A 26,612-nucleotide genomic window follows, 5' to 3' on the forward strand; every position below is an offset into this window, starting at 1 on the left:
TTTTTGCTCTGAGGTTGGAAATGAGATCAAGTCGGTAATTTCTTAGATCAATGTATCTGGGCTGAAATTGTGTTCCCAGTAAAGGCAGGTATTAATTTTGTTATCTATTTTGTCACAACTGTGATTTTGCTTCTCAGGGCTGGCAGCAGAGTGTTTTTGTTTAAAATTGATTTTAATTTCCCAGTAAGATGAAGAATGCCAGGTGCTGTTAGTGTTCAGTGAGTGACTCTTTTCTTTCCTCAGGCTTTTCACCAAGGGGGAGCAAGGTAATTTTTCTGTGGACGGACAATCCCTCTGACTAAAAAGAAGCAGGGTTTTGAGAAGTACAGTAATCTAGTCTGTATCCCACAAAGCAGGTAAGGCAGCTCCTTGTACAAATTACTAGACAAAAAGTGAAGCACACGCACCTGTGGGGAACCTGCAGTGAGAGTGTGATAGGGTTACCAGACTGCAGGTCCTTGAATACCTGGGAAGGATGGAGGGTTGAGCTCAGAGAGGGCTTCACACAGGGCTTTTGATTAACTTGCCGCAAAGAGAGATGCTGTAAAAAATAGAGAGCTGTGCCACAAAGCCACTTTCCTTTTCTGTCTCACGCATTTCAGATACAAAGATAATGGGAACAGCACAGAGAAATGCAGGCAGATATCTGAAACTAAAGGTTAGAAGGAAAAGATTTTGACAAGAAACACAAAGGCTTCCCACAGCAAAGGTCAAATAGCGACCTCCATGCAAATTAATGCCACTTCAGCTATTATAAAGGAACTTCAGTATTTCAGTTTCAGAAAAATCTGAAAAATGCATTATGCAATCCATTTATTCTGTTGGGGATTTTTCCTCTGTGATATGACTATCTCTTTCAAGTATATATAAGGATTCTCATTCAATAAATAATAATAAAGGTAGGAAATAATTAACTCTTAAATGTGTTCTCCGTGGTCTTGCTTTAGGGAAGAAGGGGAGGAAAAAACCTCTACATGCTTCAGCAGGCAGAGTTACAAGCACGTCCAACCAGATAATTGACACAGCCGTTGAGCCAGCACAGTGTTAACTCTGTTTTAAGCTTCCTCAAATCATCTAGCTTTAGAAACCATGTAAGTTAATTGGATTGCTACAGACCTGACAGCTCCCCGTGTACCGTATGCTAACGGATTGCATCGCCACCGTATGATCGGCTACGTGAGCTAATGCTGCCAGTCCTGGCAACTGCCACTGGCCCTGAAGCTTGGTTTTCACCTTCCAGTCACTATCAGGAAATGAAAACAACTGTGTTCCTCTCCTAAGTGTGAAAAATTAAATCTAGGAGAATTCAAAACCACCACATATGGGAAGCAGGATATTTGGGCCAAAGCTCACATCATTGGTCACGTAGATGATTTTCCACCCTGTGGCCAGTTCCACTGAAACTCCAGTTAACTCAAAGAGGCTTCTCAGAATAATCACTCTGACTTAGATAAGGAAAAGTCTGCTGAACAAGGTCTTTATAATCCCACAGGAAAAAATATGAAGATAGTTCACAAGGCAACACTATATAAGCTCAGTAAACTCAGGTAGAGAGACAGTGTGGATAATACAAGCTAAATAGCAGACTGACAAATACAAAAAGGCAGTTTCCATTTCCTAGCTAATGAAGCAAAAACTAATATTTGTAAGCTGTAGATGTCCCCAAGACACAAGTCACAGGTAGGTGCCAAATCATCATCAAAATTCTGCGAATTAAGATACCTCTCTGCCTTTGGAGTCAGAACACACCTCTCTGGCTTCAGAGACTTTTCAAAAGAGAAGATTGGTATTTTGACCTTTATTCTGTCTCTTTGCTGCCGATCTCATGAATGCGTACGATACTTTATCACTGTTCTACTAATTTGTACTTTCTATTTAGAAATTACTCCAAACAGGCATAATCCTTGTTCTTTATTCTTATCCAGATATTATTGCCCCATCAGGGGGAAGGGGGTGTACTCAAAGCACAGAGTTATTCAATTTTTCTTATGTTAATGTCAATAAATACTGAGTTAAGTAGGCACTGATTATTTTGTGGGCAAATATCTGTTTTTTCAATAACACCACGGGTAATTTGCAAAACAGACAAAAGTAAACATTCTTCAAGATTCAATTTTAATAGGCTAGTCTTGATTTTTGTTCTTGGGAGATAGAGGAGGAAGGTTTGTTGTTGTTGCATTTTTTCTTAAACTGTTCATAGTGACATCTTTGCAGAAAATTATGTATAAAGTAACTGTGTCCAGATACTCTTCTCTGAGGGCACTATCACCATTTTTTCCTCAACTGTCCCTCTTCTTTTTGCCTTAGTAATAAGTAGTCCTTGTGCAATCCCATCAGATGGGCTGTTAAAGGCTTATTTTTCCCAAACTAGACCATTCTTCAGGTCAAAGACTCAGCCTGACCTACCTTGCCTATGAAGATCTCCCTAAGAGAGACTATAAAATCCTTCCACTGTTCTTTGTCATAGCCACATCACTATTCAAAGTTCCTACAAGCCATTAACTATCTATACAGTCCATCCACATTTTCCATGCATACTTCCATTAAATTATCCTTAATTCAAGCAACTGTCACCCCAACATTGCACTTTGATGTTGTAAATAGTCTAGATTTTTACTGGGAGGAGAGATTCTGATTTTTTTTCCTTAGTTCAGCCATCACTATAATGCAGCCACAGGTAGGGTTGCTCTTCAGCAATACACAGCAGTGCTATGTAATGTGATGATCAGGAATGGAAAATAAAGACTAATATATTCAGCTGAATCGGCAACTGAAATTTCCATGGGTGGAATATAATTACCTAAGCTGGCATTCTGCCAGGACACTGGGGTTAACATTATTACTCCTACATTACTCCTATTTATGAGTAATAGGGAAGAAAAGTAGCAACAGGATTTTTTTAATTGAACCAGTGTGAAGCCAACTACAGTAGGTTGCAGTCCAATTAAAATTGACAACCCAGTGAAGCGGATACACATAACACAGAGATAAATATAGAAAATCCAAGTTGTTCTCTTTTTCTTTGTCTTCTCCTCTTGATGTGTAGGGGCTTTTTTCCTGCTGGATATTTCATTTCATTTTCAGAATCTTTTGATGCCAGGAAACTATCATTGACTGGAAACACTTACTAGCTCTTTGCAGCCAGTTTTCATAACTTAAAATAAAGATGGAAAAATATATTCTTTTAAATGTTTCAGCATTGCATTTCTTTCCTTTTCTACAGCACACAGTATTAAAATTACATTGGCTCTGCAGCAGGAGATTAGAAAGAGCAACAGCTTTTAACCTTTAATAGTAAATGATGCTGAAGTCACTTAATCTGTCTTTGAAGCACACAAAAGTGCATGCACTATCAATTGAAAACTTGGAGCTAACCTTTAAACAAGCAGTCTGATCCCTCACCAAAAATGCGGCAGAGGCTAACTCCTGAAAGGCAAAACTACTTCCTTTTCTCTCTCTTTTTTTCTTTTGGGAAAAATAAATACTTGAAATGGCATAAAATATATTGCACTGTTTACTCCTGGTTCTGTATTCTTTACTCACATGTCTTTGTCACACAGGACCATGCAAGCAGCCACCGAGGTCAGTGGGACTCCTGGGGAATTACTATTCCCTATCTGGCAGAGGTGTTGCAAGGCACAGTTCATTAGTGTTCTGAAGCACTCTGAGAGCCCTAGATAACAGCTGCTATATGTTGTAATAAAATACAGCTATTCATTATTACAGAACAGCTAAACCATGTTTGTAATTGACCATTGCTCGATTCTTTTCTGAAGTTATTGGGTTTGGAGATACATCTCAAAGTAAATCTGTTCTTTAATAGAATGAAGAAAGTAAAGCAGCAATGGGGTGTGTTTTAAGAACAAAACAGAAGAAAGCTCCCCTGGGCTGTATCCTATTGACCTCTAGTTCCATTATTGTTTCTAAAATATTTTTCCATTTAAGGCATTGTCACTGAGTCCTTCCCAGGAAGCTCAGGGAAAGGATATAAAGTGAGGTCTCTACTAAGCTTGTAAGTAACATCTCTGAAAATGGAGGGTTGATTTATGTTTTACTGACAGCCAGGTTTAAGGGGGAAAACCCTCCAAGCTTTGGTTGTGAATCTTCTATAAGATAATAAATGGTGCCATCTACTGGCTCTCTGTTGCTTTTGATCAGTGTCACAGTTTGTGCAATATAGCTACTGCAAGTAGCATTAAAACACCAAAGAAATCAAGCCAACCTGACTGTAGCTAGCATTCTTCTTGGATCTTGGAATGATTTACAGGAGTTTCCATAAAGCAAACAAGCCTAAAATGAAATAAGAGTAAAAGGAGAAAGAAAAATTGCAAGATGCAAGCAAAGGAGAAAAAGCAGGATTCCAGCAGACATGTGAAACTGGATTAAGGGTCAATACTGAAGACGGATACAGCTAAGCTGAACCAGATGCAGCCATCCCAGAGGACAAATCAGGGACGAGGCTCCTCAGAGAGAAGAAGAGAGCTTTTCCAATCCCTCCTAATTAATCTTCTGTTAGAAAAAGAACAGCCAATCATGACGGGTTTTTTCCCTTCCACCCACTCTACTTCCTGCTATTAAACAAAGTAGAAAATGTAAACAGCCCTGACAGAAGAAGTATGCAGAGAGACAAAGATGTTATGGGTCAATCTCTTTCTTACAGCTCAATATTTTTCCTGATTGACACTAGGAGCAAGATTTGACTCTCTGGCTCATGCCTCAGAAAACCGCATGAACTGTGACATGTTGCACTGTTAGGTACACTAAGCAGTCTTGGCATCTCCTCTGGGGTCAAATTGGACTCACGGTATGAAGGAACTGCCAGGGATATTATTTTCATTGTTGCTTTTAATGTATCTGGATAATTTGCTTGAAAAAGCAAAATTGGCTGTAGAGCTATTTTAGGCTGATTTCCTAGGAAAAATAGACTAGTGCAATCACAGTATCTGGCAAAGGGGAAACAGTTGCAAAAATACACAATTATGTCAAGTGCTTCACATAAAAAGCAGAGTGGCTGTTAGTGCCCCTTTGGAGGAAAAGACATGAACGAAAGTTCTTTTTAGCTATAACACAACTCCAACAGAAGCAAATCCACATGAAGGTGGTCTCCCTCAGTATGACTTGTCATAAAATATGCTTGTCATGATAGTTTTCACCCAGTAAGAATCAGATAAGCAGGAAAGTATGGGAATGCAGGTTGTTATGAGGGCTTTTATTGCTACAAATTGAACCCACATCAGAGCAAGTTACAGCTTCTTGGGCTTCAGCTTTATCTCCTGCCACAGAAGATCATGTTCACCTGTGCCTCATGGAGTGATTTTAAATTTTAAAAATATAAGAAGTTGGAAGCCATCTCTTGACACAGATGTAGATTCACAGAGTATTCTGAGTTGGAAGGGAATGGACTAACAATGGACCCACACGGACCAACTCAAGTCCAACTCCTAAGTGAGTGGCCCATATGGGGATCAAACTCACAACCTTGGCACTTTAGCACCATACTCTAACCGCCTGAGAATCAGAAGGGCAAAGATACTCAGACAACTCTCACTGCAGAGTCCCATCTCCACTCCTGGACCCCGGGGCAGGACTTTAAAATAGTCCTCAGGAGCAGGAGTTTTGGCAGATACATACAGGAATTTCAGGCAATGCAATGCCATTTTAGAGTTGTGCTTGAAAGGACTGGGAACACTGGAGTTGCTGTGCAAACCTTTCAGACAGCCCTTAAGATGAGAGGCTTCTGAAATGTAAAATCACAAAACACAGGTTAAGAATCCTATTGCCACTCATGTAGTCATGACTTATAAAAGGGTGTAACTGGGGGCCACAAAGAAGCTTATGACAATAGAAGTGGTATACGTTTTGTGATTAGCAGGGAAACCTGCTCTAGCAGGCTCTATTTTCATGTCAGTGTGTGCAAATATTTTCTCAGTTTAGTTTACCCAGTAGTTGATGGCCCCGTACCATAAATCCAAAGTTCCAAGGATTTGATATCCTGCTAGATACAGGATAAGGCTTTCATTAGTCTCCCTGTCCATTTTTCATCAGTGTCAGATTAGTGTAAGGTTTTAACCTAATGAAGATGATATTCAGCACATTGATTCCTTCCACCACAGAGGGCAGTTTCTGTCCCACTACGGATGTGCAAGGGTAGAAGCTCACTTTTTGCCACCAACTCCAACCCGCTCTCTAAAACATCCCCTGGCTAGTCTGTGGTGACTTCTTAGGAGAAAGGGCCTAGCTCCTGCAGGAAAGGCGCTGGTAATACTTCCATTCTCCAGCTCCTGTAAGAATTTCTTTGAACAACATGTAGCCTTGAAGAAATTGGCCACTTGCTGCTGTGCACAAAGGCCACAGCTTCCAGCTCAATTCCTGGCTCCCAGAGCAGGCTGGGAACAAGCATGAGCCCAGGCAGCAGATGGGGATGTTGCTAATTGGTCTGTTTTGATGCTGGGCCATCAGCTGACAGGCACTTCGCACTTCTCTCTCAGCAGTGACTTGCCATGTCAAAGAGCTACAGATATGGGAACGATAACAAAGAAAGTGGAAACAGCAATCACTTCAGCGCAGGCAATCCCTTTTCTTCAACTGTGCTGACCAAATTTGCTGCAGAATGTTGTGAGGCAGCTTGGACTCGGCAGACACAGACCAAAAGATGTGATCTGTACTTCTTACAGTGTCAAGTGACAAATATTTTACATAAGTTTGGTAATTTCTAATGCATTTCTGCAGCTTTCTTAAAATGCCTGGTTATAGTTATAAATGAAGAAAAGCACAATGTGCAAAATAAGACACTGGGTGAAAACTACAGTGGCTCATAAACACGGGATTAGAGCTCAGTAAAGGCTGTGAGCGCAACGGAAGTTTCATTGCAAAAGCAGGATTCGCAGCCAGGAGCAGGAATAAAAGACTGCAGTTAAAACTGGAAGAGAATTCAGGAGCATGCTGGAAACAGTGGAAAAGTTTGAGACCTGTTACCTCAAACTGTTCCAGTCTAAAAAATGGCACCAGATTACAGTCTTTATACTATGTGAGACTTCAGCTTTCACATTTTCTTCTTCTCCAGAGATTACTGACTACAAATCTTAGTAATTTTGAAGTAAAAATTATGGCTTTGTCTTCTGTAATGTCTCTTACTGGGACAGTAAATGACCATGATTATACTGCTTTAGGGGAGGTACAATATCAGAAATTCTGTTTGCATTTCACTTTTGAGCGAAGTTGCTAAGTTTTTTGGTTTTTTAAGAATTTTTCTGGTTTTTTAAGAATTTTTATGTTTTTTCATTAAAATGAAACAAAAATACTCATTACAGATCAGCCATTTAGCATGCAGCAAAACAAGCAAAATGTTTATTGAATGGAAGGAGTACAATGCCACAGCTGCCTAAAAGGAATTTTACTGTCCATGTGGATCTGTTTCATTATCTCACATGGAAAAAAATCACCCTCTAGAAGGCCAAGTTCTATACTTTCATTTTTGATGGAGCTGTGTATTTCTAAATATAGGAGATTGTCACGGAAAATGCTGGCAGAACCATCTGTGGAGTACCTCAACAGAAAAGGTAATTTGAAATTCAAAAGCAACTGTTTCCCTTGGCTTTTCCGAATGTCACCACCTCTGTCCCAAACACAGGAAGAAAGGATTTGCTGTGGCATCTCCAACACCACCAAAAAGCTCTAGTGAAGAACACCACTGCAGGGCAATTCTGCCTTCTTAGAGCAATTAATTTCACCAAGATGCTTACTTGAGGAGAGGGTGAATCCTTCACTGCAGGTGATCTCCCGCCCTGCTGCCCATTCCACTATGTAAAGTCTCTTTGCCGTGTGGGCAAAGAGGGGGCAGATCAGCTGACACAACATCAAGTGCAGGCTGTTCAGGGAGAGGAATTACTTGGAATCCCAGCACTAAAGAACCACACTGGTGTGTTGTTCCCAGCTGGAGTTTACTAGGCACATCTGCAGAAGTGAGAGGTTTAATGGCTGTGAAACAGACCATTCGCTTTCATGACTGCTAAATCCCCACTGAAGGAGTGCTCCCACTTGGCTATTGATTCAAAGGAACCCTCAGGTTAAACAAACAGCTACGCCCCAGAGAGGACTGCCGAAAATGAATGAGGAAGAAATAAAGCGGGCATGTATTTCACACTGGTAATTTGGTCTCAACAGCCAAAGTTTCCTTTTTGTTATCCCTCACAAGTATGCCTCATCTTGTGTTCAGGAGAGAAAAGAAATTCAACTGATGTATTTCCAATCAAACATTTAATCAGAATTCTTAGCTTTTCTATTGCACATATTTAGACTTCTATTTTTAGTATACTAGCACGTTTTCTATTTGCAGATCTTCTCTTTCTCATTCATACTTGACCTTCTATACATCATTAATTAAAAATGTTAGCATAACAATATGTCAGCTCTTCTCGTGTTCCGTGGCTTCTAAAAACAATGTTGCATTGCTGTTTCTCTGATCAGCTGCTCTTTTATGCTTTTATGACAGCTTTTGTATTGTTTGTTTCCCAATGTACATTATTTTCCACGTGCAAGTATTAAAAGCAAATAAAACTATACTAAATGGTATCAGAAAATTAAAGCATTTGGGAAGGACACTAAAGAAAGTTTAACACTCCTTTTTTATGAGAAAATTAGCACTCTCAAACGTCTAAGTAAGCATAGTTAGGAAGTCTCTGGTGCCAATAACATAAAAAGTACTCAAAATCCCTTCTACCACCACCTAGTAATAAAATCATGAAGATAAAAACAAAAGAAAGCAAGCAAGTACTTAAGAGAGAAGCAGAGAATTCAAAGCCATTCAAATGGAAAGAAAGCCATCTGCAGCTGCTTGGGCAATATGAAGGCAAAGTGAGTTAGATTAAGTTTTCAAAGTGACAGATAAACACCCTATAGGTGTAACTGCCAACATATGGTTCCTTTTTTCCACTCCAGTCTCCAACTTACTAAAGTGAGAGAGTTTAGACTACACAAAAGCTGCAGTGATTCAGCAACTGATCTATTAGATCCTACTTTCAACAGATAACCAGAAAAGCTTTGAAATTCTTAATTACTACATTTCCTAAAATGGGATAAGCATCCTCTGTAGCTTCTTTTTAGGTATTGAAGGAAAGGAGTCAAATCCACCAAAATACTTTGATTGCTATTAAGATCTGAAGTGGTGTTATTGTAATGATTTACTTTTGTAATGAGTTACTTGTGATTTCACACTTTGATCCCCTTTTGAGTAGTGAGGTGATTCTTTGTTGTTTTGTGAGTGCTAATTGCTGCAGTGCTGTGTTAAATCATTGTTATGCTGGTTTTCTTGAGCAGCAGAATGAATAATTGAATAATTATGAAGGAGAAGTTCATTAAAACAGGTATGGCTAGAGAAAGAACATTTTCCAGCAATTCAGGGAGGGGTTGTGTACACTAATGCAAAAAACCTGTTGAAAAATTATTTTTTTTCTATCTAGAAAATAAAATCTTTTCTGCACACAGCTTCCCTCAGAAGCAGACCAGGGAATTACATAACTGCACTGGGATGAATTTCTTCTCCACATGCTTCTGTGAGAAACCTCACTCTGGGTAGGATTCCAAGTTCAGCCATAGAACTCTGCTGTTATTATGGGTAGCTCGCCAAAACTCAAATTCTCAAATGAATGTAAAACCAGATCTTGAGGGTATTGGAGGTTTAGGAACTGCTATACACCACTGCAGAATAACAGAATACCTTAGGGAGCCTGCAGCACAACATAGAACATTAACAAGAAAACTCTCTTTCACCTGGGATTTTCAAATCATTTCTTTTCTAGTGCAGAAGACAGCAAAAGGTGGGGTCCCATGGTGCTGAACACGCTTGAGCCATTAGATCACAGAGTGAAGGGGTTAGCTGCAGTGTTGAGCTGCAATGGGATCTAGGTGCTACCTCTCCAGCTGCTGTACTTAGTGCCTTAAAGAATTTAAGCAGCTATTGCATCCTGTGAGGAAGCACTGGAGGCGCCAGGAAGAAGAGAAAGAAGTTCCACGGAAAACTGAGCATCAAACAAATAGCTTGGTTCAAAGAGCCAGTTAAAAAAAAGAGTAACCTTGTGAGATTCTTCTGACATTTGTGGAGTTAACGACAGGATCAATCCTTCAGATCTTTTGCATGGGTCCCTGTCACATGAGTTAACAGACAGGACTGTTACTGTTCTCCAGCAGCTAGACAGCAAGACAAGCCTATCAACTGACCATTGAGGATTTTTCAGACTTAGGAACCTCATGTTTCCTCTACAGGCTCTGTCATATAAAATGGACACAGACCTATGTGCTACTGTTTTTCCCTCCCCAATTTCTATTGATTCTACTCACTGCAGCCTGTATCTGTCTCCCAGACAGACTCTCTCACATTCTTCTGTTATTCTTGTCAAAGTTTGTTTCCAACCCCTGCTCAAAGTTTTTCTGGTCATTAGGTACTAATTTTAAAAGTCCAGATGCCAAAGAAAACTCTGGAAATTTTCACTGATGCAAGTATTATTAACAACTGGTGAGACAGTTCACATGACTGAAATGCTAAATACCTTTAGACAAAATTTGTTTAGGGCAAGAGGTGAAGTAGTGAATGATGCAGTGGTAGTGCTATAAAAACAGGGCCAACCTGTCTGTATATCCTGATAATTCAGAAACTAATTGTCAATGTGCTAAAACATAGAAGACATGAAGAGAATACAGCAGAGTGGGAAGGAGGGAAATTCTTTATAGACCATGAAACCATAGCTGAATTATTTCTTATGACTTGTCTGCAGTGAGAGGCAGACTGCGGGGGAGCAATTGTCTTGCCATGGGAGAATTCAATTTCAGAAATGTAGCATGGAGGTCACACAACTTATTAGAGTTTCTAAAATTATTCCTTGCTATCCTTTAACACAGAAAGTATTATTGCTCTCAGTGCAGAGTAACTCAATTATGGTCTCCCTACGATGGATAGAGGTACATTAATTCCTGGCCTGGAGTCAGTCAGGGATAACTGGAGATAATAGATGGGATTTATGTCATGTAATTTTAATCATCTACCATGAGTTTAGAACTATTTGTCCTGGACTCTTTCTTCAGGCAACAGAGCCTATGGGCTAGAAGGCAACATGCCACCCATCTTAGAGCCCTAGGAAGTCTCATCTTACCTCATGTTAGCTATCCAAGAGGTAGATTTCTTCCCATCCAGATCCCCTCTGTAGTCAATGCAAAGAGCAAGGCACCATCACAATGTGACTTACTAAATTCTAAATAGGTGTCCAAGACAGGCAAGGTGATTCTCCTGAACATTAGCTGATGCTGCAAAATGGCTATTTTTCCATAGCTGATGAAAACTGTGAGTCTGAAGAAAAGCAGATTAAAAAAAAAAAAAAAAAAAGAAAAGAAAAATGGGAGTTCTATGACAGAAACTGAAAAGAGCTAAAAAGGAGAGTACTCCACCATGAAAGCGAAAACCTTTAGCCAAAAGCCTACTCTGCTTCACTGCAAATAGAAAAGGCTGTTAAATGCACCTCCCACTGGTCCCCAGGGAACAGGAAACAGGGAAAGCAGGACAACATTGAATTGTTACATTATTGAATGTAATAAAGAAATGAGAAGCTTGCAGCCCAGGAAATCAATAGGGAAAGCTAGAAATGCAAAGGAAAATATATGGCCAGCAATAAGACAATAAAGAGCCTTCACTAATAGTGATCTTGTGGCTGTGATGGCTTAAGAATTTGAGGCTTGGATGCATCTTACCTTACTTTAGACATCAGAATAAGTTATTTACATCTGAGCTAGTGACACTTCACTCCTTCACTTCTTTACAGTCAACTGAGAGGGACTTTTTGGGGCACAATTCCTGTCATCCTAAAGCGATCATGTAAAGCAGTTCAGATGAAGCGTCCCTATAAGTGTTTCTTTCCTTCCGTGACTAAACAGGAAGAACCATCAGATATAACCAGGAAAAAACTTGAGATACCCAAGCTCTCTTCTGCAAAAATACTTGCTTGCTTTCCCAACTGCACCAGTTAACCCAAAATGAATGCACTAGCAATTAAAGAAGTCTTGGCAACAATACGAACTCATAATTTGAGAGCTAGTGATAATTTTAGTGGAGATGCACAAAAGATAGATAATGTATTAGTACTGCACCTGAGGCAGGGCATTCCAATCCTTCAGTAAATATGACAGATATGACAAAGCCCGAGGATAAAATTTTAATCACGAGCCTCAGATAGCTTTTATCCAAGGGGATTGAGAAGGCCACTGTTCTATTAGTGTACATTTTATAGGAATGTTATAAAGTCAGGATTCAATAGATTAGAATTCTGTGCCAATACTCAAGAAGAGAAAAAATCTAAAAGTCAGTCATTACATGGTGGTTATCCTGAAACTGTCCTCCTTCTCCCCTTAAAATCCCCCACCAAAGCTGTCTTTTTCTCCACAGCATGCAGCCATAAAATAAACCTTTAAACATGTGTAAACAACAGATCGTCTGTGCTGTTTCTGGGCTTATATAACATGAAATAGTTATTTAATTGAGTATTTTAATTTAAGGATAGTTGCACTAGGATTCCTTTGAAGTGCCTGGGAAGAGTCAGACTGCCATAAGGCATGCAAGAGCTGAATCAGCTGCAGGATGCCTTTCTCCTGTCAAATATATTGAGAGCCTCGAGCGCTGACATTCATACCTTATGTTTCAGCTTTCCAGAACACTGACCTTGAAACAGAACTGCAGTTTCAGGCCAAAAGATCCAGTCCAGGCAGAGTTATTTAAGGAGCCTGAAAACACAGGTTTACCTAATATGTTGTAAATCTGTAACCATCAACTGCCATCGCTTTTAGTCAGCTGTGAGTCTGATCTGATAATTCTGAAATATATTCTTCATCAAAGAGTGGGGAGACAAGGATCTTAAACAGAATAATTCTTACTAAGAAGACAGTGACTAAGGAAAAATTTGTAGCAAATTTGTAGCAAAACCAAATATTTTTCATTATTTTATAGGAAAAAAATGTGCATTCCTTCTGTTTTTAGTGGACTTTTCATTATAACTAAAATTAAACCAGAAGGTCTGAGATTAAAAAGCAGATAAAAAATTAAGAATCAGTACATTGAATCCTCCAGTTGTTGTAAAAGTTGGAATGTGCAGCATCTCCTTTTCATCCTGCACTTAAAAAAAAAAAATAGCATTTAGGATTATACATCGTACTCTGTAGAAATGTTAACGCTTCTCACGGTAAGGACTGACCTTCAAAAACGGAGGATGAAAGGCGCCTTTACCATGTAAGAAGACGTTTCACCACTGGAGGGAACTATTGGACTTCAGTGCCAGCGCGGGGAAGCAGCAGCTGTGTTCAAAGGCCGGTGCTTGTTGGCTCCCAGAAAAGTCTGCTGAAATCATTGCAAGTGATAGATTGCATTAATTAATACAACGTGCAGATAACAGAAAAACATCAAAGCTTCAATAAGTGTTGAATATATGATATATGGTACTTATAATAAAATGAAAGACTAAGAAGCTTGCCGCTCTTGGAAAGATTTAGAGGCAATTTTACTGAATTCTGTACAAACATTGAACTATTTAAATTCAAAAGCTACTGAAAAAGGTAGAAAGAACTCGTATGATTTCCTAACAGGAGAAATCCCTGTTCAACACAGAGCATTGTCATTTGCTCGTTATTGTAGCAACCATTTTCAACAAGAATTATATTTATTGACTTGGTAAAGCTGTCTCTTCTGTTTGCTTTCACAGAAACATAGAATGGTTTGGTTTGTAAGGGATTTTTAAAGGCCATCTAGCCCAAAACCCCTGGAATGAGCAGGGATATCTTCAACTAGATCTGTTTGCTCTAAGCCCAGTCCAACCTGACCCTGAAAGATTTCAGGGATGGAGCATCCACCACCTCTATAGGCAACCTGTGCCAGTGCCTCAGCACACTTTTAAGGCAGTCCCTCAAAAAGTCACTGCCTCCACATGACCCAGAGTTACATGCTACAGCTGCATTTAAACAAAGCATCTAATAGTTACTTTGGTAACGCTATATTCATGCATTTCAGAAAATCAGCTAAGAGTTCTGAGATTTGTTTTTTTCCCCACCCTCAGCAGCATGATGTACCATCAGTGCATGATGTGGTCATGATTCCTCTTCTCTGAAGCATCGTGTAAGAACTGTGGTTGAATATCATGCACTATTTCCTGTCACACTCATGTACACAGCTCTGCAAGTGACTCTCCTAAGGGACAAAGCAAACTGTTGGAGAGGCAAAGCAGCACAGCACTAGTGTCTACCCCCAACCCTCCTTCCCTCCTCTGTTCTGTTTTTCTGTTGTTTATCTGGGGCAGCCTTGATGAGAGCAGTGGCTTTAGCAGGTATGTCTGCATTATCTGACACGTTTCCTCTGCTTCCAGCGCCTGAGGTTGTTGAGTCACATGAAAGAGTTTCCTGTGGAGCACTGGCTTAGAGCATGGGGAAATACCTCCCTTTATCATACAGCACTACATTTGCTGCAAGTCATGAGTGATTCAACAGCTGTATATTTTCCCTGTCAAGTGTGGAATTCCCCCAGTATTGTCCTGTTCATTGACACTATATTGTTGGAATAAATCCAGCTTCCTGTGCTTTAAAGTTTTCCTAGGTGGTGGGTAGGACTCGTTGGTTAGTAAGTTTTCCCACGCTTAGCTATTTACATGCCCACTGCTTATTGCTGATTTGCTGTTCAGAGTGGGCAGTGACTCCTCTTGTCATTCTCTGCGGAGTACTGAAGCCTGAAATTCTTCCCTTAGCCCCACAACCATCCTCAAAAATGACTGATATGGGTTTGGTGGCACAGTTTGGCTCCAACAGGAGCTGAGAGAGCTTCATGTAATAAGAATACAAAGTTCATTCACTAAGTTATTTCCCAAAAATAATAAACCATTTTCTTATTGTCTGTGCTTGCTTGCTAAGGACAGAAAAATGCCCTGAAATCAAACTGCTACTGTTTAATGTTGTACCAAGAAAATTATGCCTCAGGAGGTTGCCAGGATTTGTTGAAACTAGACATTGTTATAAAAAGCTACATAATTTCACTTTTTTTCCTTTGTTGTACAGAATGCTGATAGTTTAGAAAAGGTAGTAATTTTTACTTCCTTATTTCAGCTGACTTTTTTTCTCCATATGAGGTTTTCTCCCAATTAACTGTAATTCCCTAGTAAAATGCTTATACCTTCCTTATATTTATTTTCTGAATATTAAATTTGAGATGCTGCACCTGGGAAAATATCTAAGTACTTTGCTATATAAAGTTCTGTTTACTGCAAGTGCACAAAATGTGTTTGATCCTCTAAAATGTAGTGTTTAGCACTGAATACAGATTTCAGGTGTAGTCACTGGCTAAAGCAGGAGTCTGTTGGAAACTGAGGACAAAGCTTCCAAAATTAAAAATTAATGAACTCATGTTTTAAGGCAGTTGAGTTAAACACACAAATGATGTGTCTATGTGGGATGAGAGATTATAATTGTGGCATTTAACTAGGACAGTGATGTGGGACAACAACAACGAGTGCATGCATAGTGTAATAAAACTTGTTTTTTCAATATACATATTTAGATAGACTAAGTTGTGTCTCAAATACTCTAATATCTACTGGGGATTCCCTGGTAATAGCTGAACTCTCTATCAAAAAAGATCCTTGGTCATTTGTGATTCCTTCCAATTCACATCCTAGTTTTACAAGAAACTCATCTGTGCGGGCCAGAAAGAACTGTTGCATGGTTTAGCTATGTCCCCAGAGGAATGGAGTGAGCCTTGGAAATTAAAGTACACCTCAGCTTCTCAGGCTTACTGCCACAAAATGTAGCTACAGTTCAAGTATGTGTACTGAAAAAGCAAGTTTTACACTGAAGAAAAGCTACCTTTGGTAGCTGAGATCCCATGAAAGGGTCAAGGGTCCCAGTAGGAAAAAAACATGGGCTCTTTTGCAAAGAGCAAGAAGGAGTATAAGACACCTTAGATCTTGGATGATAGGAAGGTGTTTGTATAGAAGGGAACATTTCCTTCACATGTAGCAGTAAAGGGAGTACTATACACAGCCCTTTTATGCACCCCTGTTAAATTATAATAAACAATTTCAAAGCATGGACAAAGAACCATGGAAGTAATTTGAGATACCGGAAATTACTGATATTTATAAAAGGAACAAGGAAGATTTAAGTCCGAGGTATTTATTTGAGATGAGTGAGTCATTCTGTACATGTGTTGATAGTGCAGAAACCATCCTAATTCCCAGGTATCTTCATTGGTCAGAAAGAAAAACAAAGGCGTGCTATTGTTGTTACATTAGATGGTTTGGATTGTTTGCTATAGTTGTTTTCAACTGGTAATAAATGCAAGGCTAAACTGTGATATTAGACAATGGTAATAGATGTCAAAGTGAACTTAGTTGCAGTAAGATACAAAATATATTTTGATGCATTAATTGTTCTGGAGCAGAACTAATGAGAAACTAAACATAAAAACAAGATAATATCAGTGGCAAAAGGCATACTGAAGGGTACATCATCTTAAGACCCTGAAAATGTTGGATGTTGTACCACTTTGGGGGGGATGCATTAACCTAAAGCTGTTGGTCAGATCTGATAATCAATAGCTTTAGAAGGCTTGAACTATTTAACCCATCAAGAAGACAGTACATCAGTATATTTAATTATACGGTTGTACTTGATATAAAGTACACTCATTTCGCTTGCTGGATGAATAAACTGAAACAAGGAATCATGCAAAATAAAAGAAGAGCACTTAATCGCTGAAATTAACAATAACACAGTAAATTGTCCAACTTTTCAGACCTGGACCCTTTCTAGAAGACACACATGCATAAAATGGATGCTATTTTGCTCTGTGTAGGGATAAACAATTGTAATCTTACAGTTTCGCACTACATACTCAATAAGACTCAATACTCAGGACATACTGTTACTATAGATTTGGTTATTAAGGTTTTTATTTCTACTTTATTGCTGTAATGAAAGCAGTCTGGTTCATATTATTGCAAAGGAAAAAGACTGAGCAAAGAAGCCTTGAGAGACTAACAATGTTGAGAGAGAGCCTTAATGAATCAGGATATTGCCTAAAATAACTTTATATTAAGTGAAATAACAGATTAAGGGAAATGTAAATATACATGAATGTATGAAGGTAATAATGGTACTACATTTTAAGACTTGCTTTCCTAAGATAACAATATATAAGCAGTTTAACATTTTTCACAGTAAATAGTCAAGTCTTCATTTTATATTCATGAGTAAATGTAAATCTAAATTATTCAAGACAACACCTTAAATAGAAAGCTACTTTCATAGAACAGATAAACATTACAAGTTATGTTCAAGCAGAACGACTGCCTTAAGTGTAAATTCTTCAAATCCCAAGCAATATAAAAATAAAAAGAAAGTAAAGGAAAATGGCTACTGTTCACTACTGTTTTAACAAGAATTTTTAATACATTGTCATTTATGTTGAGTCATCTTAGATCATTAAGCACTTAGATGTTAGATATTAGTTAAAATTTTCCAGACAATACATTCCTCTATCATCAATCTATAATGCATTCCTGTTTCTTGAGGGTGAGTTATTCCATTTTACAAGCTGCCCAGATGTAGTACCTACTCACTCCTCTTTGCTAACATCTATTAGACCAGTTGAAGTCAGATGATTTGACATCCAGTTCAGAGCATACTTGTTCCAAAGCCTTTTACAACTGGACAGCCTTTCGCCCCCATTCCAAAACATCCTGGCATACTGTAACATCTTCTGTATGAGTTTACCACAGAGCAAAATACAGGCCATTAAGCTTTCAGAGTTCCTTAGCAAGTTGGAATGAAAAGGGATGTGGATAAAAGATAAAAGAACTTTGGTGTCTCAGGAGTGCAAATATATACCAATATTAATTTCTCTGTCGTAAAAGCAGTGTATATCCCAATCTTTGGAGACCAAATGAAATATAAAGGAACTTCCCAAATCTTGTTTGGTTGACTTTTAAATAACTTTTTAGATAAAATTGACACATATTTTGAAAACACCCAGAAGTATCAGTAACTTTCTTCCTGAACAGCTAAGTTATTCCTGAACAGCTAACTCATTATTGTGGCTATTAGTTTAGGCCACAAACTGAAAGAGACAAAAACTTTAAAAAGAAAGAAATCACTGAGGCCTGGCCCAGTTATGTGGCTATTTAAGATTTCTAGCATTTCCAGAAAAAAAGAAAACCCTGCCTGGAAAAGATTGTGTGGCTTATATTCTTTGTTAAGTCTGTTACATGATGTTTTGTAACTCTGCTACTCCAAGACACTTCCTTAGTTCTGCGGCCTTCTTCTCCAACTGCTGAATGTTCCAGTGCCATTGCCTTTTATTTGAATGGACTTTGTTCAGTTGGCAATGCAAACGTTTTAATATAGCATCATATCTCTTATTCTGTACCTAAAAACAAAACAAAAAAAAAATCCTTCATAATTTCATTCCAGTAAAACTATTTACAGAGGTGAGTTCATCTCAGGAACAGGTCTGGACAGACACATCCTTTTCAGAAGGTTCCATTTGATTACATACACTTGTACTAACTACAGTCGTGAATTGCATACAAACCATTACTAGCAGAAATCCGAAAGCCTACCAACCAACAGAAATGCTGCAAACAACACACAGTAAATCTTACTACCAAGAAAACTTGTAACCCTGCCTGCTTGTCCTGCCTGCACAAACTGCCTCGTAAAGTGAAGTGACGCACCTCTGTTTGCTGCTCACGCCAGAGGCCCCTTTTAATTCAGCCCCCACTCCAGTCCTGTGTGGTCCTCAACCATTCATCTGACTGATTTCAGATATCTGGTTTAGGACATGAATCATGCCTCACTTTCCCATTAAGGAAAGAAAAGCTCTGTCCTACTAAGACCTTAAGTGTGGAGGTCAGTGTGGATATCTGCTCTGTAGATGTTTAAAATTTAACAAGCAAATACCACCCAAGGACAGCATGTCACATCTCTGGCAAGCCTTTGCATGTGGAAGATTTGAGGCTTCAAAATGAGAGGTGAGAAAGAAGAAATTTTCATTCTTTGACAAGCACATTTGGGTATAAATGGGAATACAAATGAGGTAACCTTGCTGACTGTAGTAGCATCTTTGTAGCTGCACTACATTTAAAATGGCACATTTTTCTTAGGCAATACTGCGGCAATGCAGGACTGTCAATTCTGCCCTCATTGCTGCTTTATGTGGAGAAGTAAATTTGCATTCTGAAGTGTTAAAACAATGAAACACTCACTGCAATAAAAATGGAAATAATGGGCATTCCCTTAATGAAATTTGGGCTTACTTACCCTAGTTTAAATGGCACATGAGTGGTAGTGTATAATTACTCTTGTGTCTGCTTATTGAAGTTTATTACATTGTATTTCACATGCACATGATGATGTACAGCTGCATCAGAACCCACAGCACTGTCGGTGACTTCCTGCAAATCTCACTGCCTAATTTTCACAAATAACTAGGAAACTGCCTCATTGGTGTTCTGTAAACTGATGTATTTTATTGGTGATGGCTTGTTACCTCATGTTACCTCACTGCCTTCATGTTACTTCACTCTCCACTATAATTGTTTGCAACTTTTTGAGGGATGCTGTCAGATTCACTCATCTGAATGAGTGCTTGGGGCATCTGCATCACCAGGTCTACATTGTACAACACTGAAACATCTATAATCAATATTATCTGCTTTTTTTAGAAATGCATCTCTAGCATCATTACTGGGAACAGTCTGGCACATCTCCTGAGGGAGGGAGCACTAATATGATTACTGGAGACAGAGAAGGGACAACATTGTGCTTTTTATTGGATCTTTTGTACATGAAAGACAAACAAACACCAGAAAAAAATTGTCTGGGCACTCAGGGTATCTCCACCACTAGGGTTGTTTAAGGACAGGATAGGCAAGCATCTGCCAAGAGTAATACAGTCACACACTGGCATTGGGGAAAAAGGGCAGCAGGGGAATAGACAGTCTTTTGTGTTGGGGTTTTTTTAAATTACTTTTACATAACAACAAATTTTCTATTATTTGTGAATATCTTGAATTATCCTTATGACTGAACCCTACACAAATATCCACAGATATCCTATCCTTGATCCCACACAGATAACTACACCAGTTTATCTCTGACCACCCTGTCGAAGGCTTGGAACAGGAACCTGCTTTTCAAGAAATGGGTGATGGGGCTGGTGCTCAGGAAAGAGAGTAAGAGAAGGTTCACAGGCTGCTTTAAGAGTCACAGAATATGCTGAGTTGGAAGGGAGCCATCAGGACCATCAAGTCCAACTTCCTGGTCCTGCACAGGACATTCCCAAGTGTCACACCATGTGTCTGAGAGCATTGTCCAAATGCTTCCTGAACTCTGTGAAGGCTTGGTGCTGTGACCACTTCCCTAGGGAGGCTGTTCCAGCGCCCAACCACTCTCTGGGTGAAGAACCTTTTCCTAATGTCCAGCCTGAACCATTCTGACACAACTTCAGGCCAATCCCTCAGACACTGTCACTGTCACCACAGAAGAGAGATCAGTGCCTGCCCCTGCTTTCCCCCTCACAAGCTCTAACTGCAATGAGGTCTCACTCCTCTCCTCCAGGCTGAACAAGACCAAGTGACCTCAGATGCTCCTCATATGGCTTCCCCTCAAGGCCCATCTTAGCTGCCCTCCTTTGGATGCTCCAAAAAATTACATCAGGTGCCATTACCGTGTAGCTGAATTCCACCACTGCAGCACAATAAAACTTCTTCCATGTGCCAAGTATCTCACTTTATTCCTGTGCTTGACTTGAGTATTCTTTCCCAAGTTGTGCTGAGGACTGCTGGGTATAAATGTGTCTGTCTATCCACTGTCAGTTCTTATATTAAAAATTGGACTGTTTTCAGGAGAGTTCTTAATAGAAAATAATACCCTGAAAGGCTTTGGGTTTGAACCTGCTTCCTTCTGAGACAGAAAGCAGATATAATGCAAATAACTGAAGAACAAAAGTGAAGGTTAACCCTCTCTATTTAATTAAATTGATTTTGATAACAGAACATTATTTTTAGGCTACCTAATTTAACCTTGGATTTAGAGAATTTTCTTAAGAGCATGTTGCCTTGGTAATAAAAAATTTCCTCAAATGCTGACTAGCAGATCTATTCTAAAGCAGTTGTGTTTTATTTTTCAAGTTAAAAATTCTCTCTGTTCACTGTCACATGAAAAAAATGATTCTTTCTTCCTCCTACATTTTACAAAGTGCAATAGACCTAACCTTAAATCACTTAATCTTTATATTATTAAGCTTTGCTCATTAAATTTTGTGGCATTTATTTAAACTGACAAGATAAATGGTATGAAACTTCCAAATTAAAAATTTTCTAAGGGTATTTTAGTAAGGAACAAAATGAAAAATATAGTTCAATTATTTAAAAGAGAAGCTTTTAACTATTGATCAGAATTTTATCTTGTCAGCTAATTAGAAGCTGCTGTGTTATTCCTAATTTAATGTCAGCTTAAATTAGGGAGATTCAAAGGAAGTCCAATTTCCTGGTGTGTTTGATTCTTCCACTGATGAGTTATCAAGTCATGAATAATCAAGTCAGCAGTGAAATGTAAAGTATTTCAGAAGTATCACACAAATTTTAAAATCTGCATTTGCTTTACTATCATTCAGTGACCTCTTCTTTTTCCAGGTATCCAAAAGTTCACATATGAAGTCCTTCTCAAAAGACTTCAGAAAAAAATGTTCTTCACAATTAAGCTCTGAATTTTAGAAAGACTATCAGTACCCAGAATTTAAGACAGCATCATTACTGCATAGACTTGAACAATGTATAGCCAGCAATGCTGTATAAAGTACTTCAAACTTTATTTGCATTATCTACATTCCATCAGGAGAGCTGCAATTGAATTTTATCCCAATGACTCACCTCAATTTCCTTTCTAAGCTTAGCATGCTTTTTTTTTTCTTCGTCCAGCAGATCTCTTTTTTTATTGATCAAATCTTTCAATGTTGTGACTTCACTTTTTAAAAGTGTGATTTCTTCCTGCAGATGTAAGTCAAGATACAGAAATCCACTCCTTGAAAGGTTGCACAGTTCATCTAATATACTTATTAAAATTGCCTCATCTAAACAGTCTCAGTTAATGGAGATGAGATAAAGGTCTATAATAAACAGTTTCACAATAAACCTATTAACATTAATTAAAATTATAATAATTTAGGACGGGTAATTAAAAATTAACTATTAAATATTTTATCACATGGTTTTACACCTGTAAGAATATATACTCTTGATCTGAAATATAAGAACTACAACAGTACAGGACTTTGAGCTCAATTTGGTGGCCCTTATTTAAAGTGCAATTAACTGCAAAATGGAAGAATAATGTAATATTTTAGATATATTTTTCTTTCTCATAGGAAAATACAATATTGATTAGTCTTTATTTATCAGTATTGAAAGATCTGTTGTACAGACAAATTTTCATCAACTTACATTAACAGAGTACCATCAAATTTTCAATAATGCAAGTTACATCAAAACTGAAATCTGTGATCCCATTTCAACTTCATACTTGTGTTTTTCCATATATGGGCAAAATTCCATGTTGAAAAATTCCTATGTAGTTGTTATTAGTAAAAATTGTAATTGGGTCAAGTAAAACCAACAGTGTTAGATTAGAATACCAAACGTTTTTTCTGTCTTCTTATTTCTATCACAATCTCATCAAATCTGCCTTCTGTTGGCAAACAGCTCAAATTTATTTTGTTGACAGCAAAGTTTAAAGAATATTGTGTTCTTACCTGAGACATGTAACAATATGGCAATCTTCCACAGAATTCTGAAGAGTGTCCATGTAAATTTATCCAATGATAAACCTTAACTTACAGTTCTGTAATATTTTCATACTTGAGTTCACTCAAACACACATAAAAGTACAATCATTTTTACAATATTACACAGATAACAATACTGATATTTTTAACTGAATATTGAGGTAAAAAATTTCCAATTAATGCAGCACTATGAATTACCTATATGCCCTTACAGTCAATCCCTCATGAACCATAAACATATTAGACAAAATAATCATATTATATAACTATATCAAAATTATTTCACATAAAAGGAAAGAATCAAAAAGGAAATATCATACCTGCACTTGTTTTATAACAGATCCTTCTGGATTCTGCAGATCACATATTAACTCCTCTTTCTTTGCCTTTAATTCTTCCACAACTGCTTTCTTTTCAGCAAGTTCAATCATAACTGGCAATTTACTTTCCATCTCCCAAAAGAGATGTTTATGATCCTTTATTTTTTCCCGATATTCATTATTTCTTGCAAGTATCGTCTCAAACTCCTCTTGTATTGTTTCTGCATCACACCTCAATTTTAAATTTTCAGAATACAGGGCTCTGACTTGGGCCTCCAGATTTTCACAGCGATATTTTGTCACTTCTACGGCATCATCTTGCAGATGTATTTTCCTTTCTGTTGTCTTTGTTTCTAATAGAACAGAATTCATTTCTTTTTCTAGTTCCTGGCACTTTGCCTGTAAAATATTTCAGTGTTCATTTAGGATTTTTTTTGGAGGAAGATATGAAGTGTCTGGTTAAACACTGTAATTTATATTTATTCAACAGCTTTTTTCTTCCACTTGTCTAATGTGGTTTGAATGGAAGATAATTAGACTTATATTTCTTAATATCATCGTCTTAGAGGCACAATGTAAGAATACTGTCTTAGTCTTCTCCCCTTAGATTGAGCCTAAAATGTTAAATAAGATACCTTTGAACTCACTTTTAAATACCTCACAGTTGCAAGATATATATATATATATATATATCTAATGTTTGCTTAGATCTAGTGAAGTCCTAATCGGACTAAAAATAACTAAAGATGCCAAAAATCCCTTGAAAATCTACACAGACACAAGAAGAGTGTGTCAGGTGATGGAGCTTAATTAGACTGTTCAACTGCGGGTTTTAATTCTGACTTCATCACAGTAGTAGCTGGGAGTTGAATTAATCACAGCTATTTTCAACCCCATTAAAAATATCTATCTAGTCCTAAAAAGGCCTCTACATCATCTCACTGAGAAGAAGTGAACAAAACCAGGAAGTAGTACTTCAAACCATCATAAGAAATCACAAAATCATCAAGGCTGGAAAGGACCTGTCATTACCTAGGGTTTTAAAGTTCTCTGGGTCTGTTTTAACACAGATACATGTTTTTAAATTGTAAGATTACAAATTATTGTTGCAGCATCATCAGACTATATTTTGGGATACAGGACAAAGCTTCTTGTAAAGTGTGGCCAGTCCACTGACATTCATAAAAATACAAGATTTCACTGCTACTTCAGAAATGTTATTTTTGTGCAAAATTTCAAGTATCAATTATTTCAGTTGTAGAGCTATGCACAGATGTTATGATTGAAATTCTACTATTTCCATTTGCATTCTTCCACGATCAAAAATGTTGACTGGAATCATCTTTACTCAGACTTAAAATTAAGTTTCTCAATAGAAATTTGATCTTGAAGGTTAAACAATAATTGAAAGCTTAATAAAAGACAAAATAAATGATCACAGAGTCTTCACAAAAACTACATCTATCCAGTGTTCTACAAAATAGTACTGAATAATACCGGTATTTAATGACTATTTAGGATTCCCACTTCAAATATAAGGGGGAATAAAAAAGTATTTTGCGTCAAAAAAGATACTAAGAAAAAAATTATGCAGTGTGGTGAAAATCTGAAAAAAAATTTTAAAATCCTTCCCCCACAATTTCTTAGGAAATTATGATTTTTTTAAAAAAATCAAAAAGCTATAACTTTGCATTTAATTGTTGTGGGTTTACTTTGTGGGTTCGGCCCAGTATTTTTGTTTTGTTTTTTCCAAGTAACAAACCAACATTTCACCTGCTGTAATGAAGACTTAACTGTGTTGTGGCCTTACAAACAAAAGTACACGCCCAGAGTTTTGGCTGAGCCTGAATGCCACACACAGGAACAGAAAAGCTGTCTTACACTTGAATGCACTCATCCATTAAGTACAACCAGCTTCTCCTGTTCAAGGAAATACTTCTTAATCAAATGAAAAATAATTGATTAAACTACTTTAAACAAGGTTTATTACTTGCAATTGGAAAAGAACTGCTTTGCTTTTTTCTATGTCTGACGCCTGTGACTGCTGCTGCTCTGCAACTCGTTTTACAACTTCAGCTAGTGATGGGGAAATTTCCTTGGCCATTTCAGGCAGAAGTGAAGAACTGGAGGGATAGAAAAGAAGTGAATTGTTTTATCTTCTTTCTATTTAGTTCTTGTAGACAAAATAATATTGAGGCCTGTCCCGTGGGATCGCAGGTCAATACATTAATTTCATTTGGTTCATTTTTAATTAGCAAGAACAGGTTACTCAAAGCTAATCACTGAGAATTAGAACATTTTCTTGCAGAATCTCACAAAATAACCCTGTGAAAAATGCATGTATTTTATTATTGGCTTTTCACAAATATTAAAATGAATATTATATGTGTTGTGTTAGAAAGTAATGTTGTTTTAATTCTCTTAAGTAGTGTGTTAAATATAGTTTTAGGTTATAAAAAATATTAAAATAGAAACTATGCTATGTAGGATACTTTTTTTTTTAAAGAAAGGACTCACAGCGAGATAGCAGCCACAGGACACCTAAATCTTTCAGAGAAAAAGAATTTACTGCCCTCTTATCAAAAGAAACTAACTTCTTCCCGCCTCGAAGGTGCTGTTAGGATTCAGAGGAAGAAGTTGACGATGACCAGACAGAATCCTGTATTTGAATGGAATTTATGCATCATGTATGAGATGTATGAATATGCAACAGGCTGTTGTTTTTAAGGGTTAATCCTCTGTTAACGGGGGTCCTTTTTCGGGCTTGTGCTGCCCAGAAAAACGTACCTGGATGTCCGTAACACTTTGTCTCTATTGTCTCATATTGTCCTAATTCAATTTGTCCAAATTATTATTACTCTAATTGTATTACTATTTTTATAACCATTTTATTACTATTAAACTTGTAATATTTTAAAAACAAATGATTGGCGGTTTTCACAACCCTGCGATGTGATACTGCGACGTTTCTCCGGCTTCTCTGCAGAGCAGACCGTCAGTTTGTGAGCACAGTTCTAACTTTTTATAGTACCCTAAGAGCATCTTAACTGCCCGAGGCCGCGCTCCCGCGTTCCTCCCGAGTCCCGGCCGCCGCACGGCACCTGCAGCGCTCTCCGGGCCGCCGCCCCTCAGGCCGCCGCTCCCCGCCACCGTCCGGGCCTGCGGCAGCCCCGGGGCGCGGGGAGCCGGGAGAGGGGCTGATCCCGCCGGGAGAGGGGCTGACCCCGCCGGGAGGGGGGCTGACCCCGCCGGGAGAGGGGCTGATCCCGCCGGGAGCGGGGCTGATCCCGCCGGGAGCCGGAGGAAATGCGGCGGGAGGGATCCCTTAGGAAAGCGTGGCGGTCTCACCACTCGCGGCGGTGTCGCCTCCCGGCTCGGCGGTGCCTGAGGGCGTCCTGCTCCGCGCCCTTTGCTCCCCGGCTCCCCGAGTTAACCAT

The 26,612-nt window shown here is 38.4% G+C and overlaps 1 protein-coding gene across 1 annotated transcript; it reads right to left on the reverse strand.

Annotated features, from left to right (window-relative positions):
• Nucleotides 1–18,274: 18,274 nt before the first annotated feature.
• Nucleotides 18,275–26,612, reverse strand: CCDC122 (coiled-coil domain containing 122). The gene is made up of 5 exons (XM_030947021.1): nucleotides 26,524–26,612; nucleotides 25,166–25,298; nucleotides 23,176–23,574; nucleotides 21,945–22,061; nucleotides 18,275–18,439 (listed from the first exon to the last, which is right to left on the reverse strand). Exons 1-5 carry the CDS (start codon nucleotides 26,610–26,612, stop codon nucleotides 18,275–18,277), a joined length of 903 nt encoding a protein of 300 aa, XP_030802881.1.

The sequence above is a fragment of the Camarhynchus parvulus genome, chromosome 1, assembly GCF_901933205.1.
Source record: "Camarhynchus parvulus chromosome 1, STF_HiC, whole genome shotgun sequence".
Taxonomy (NCBI): Eukaryota; Metazoa; Chordata; class Aves; order Passeriformes; family Thraupidae; genus Camarhynchus; species Camarhynchus parvulus.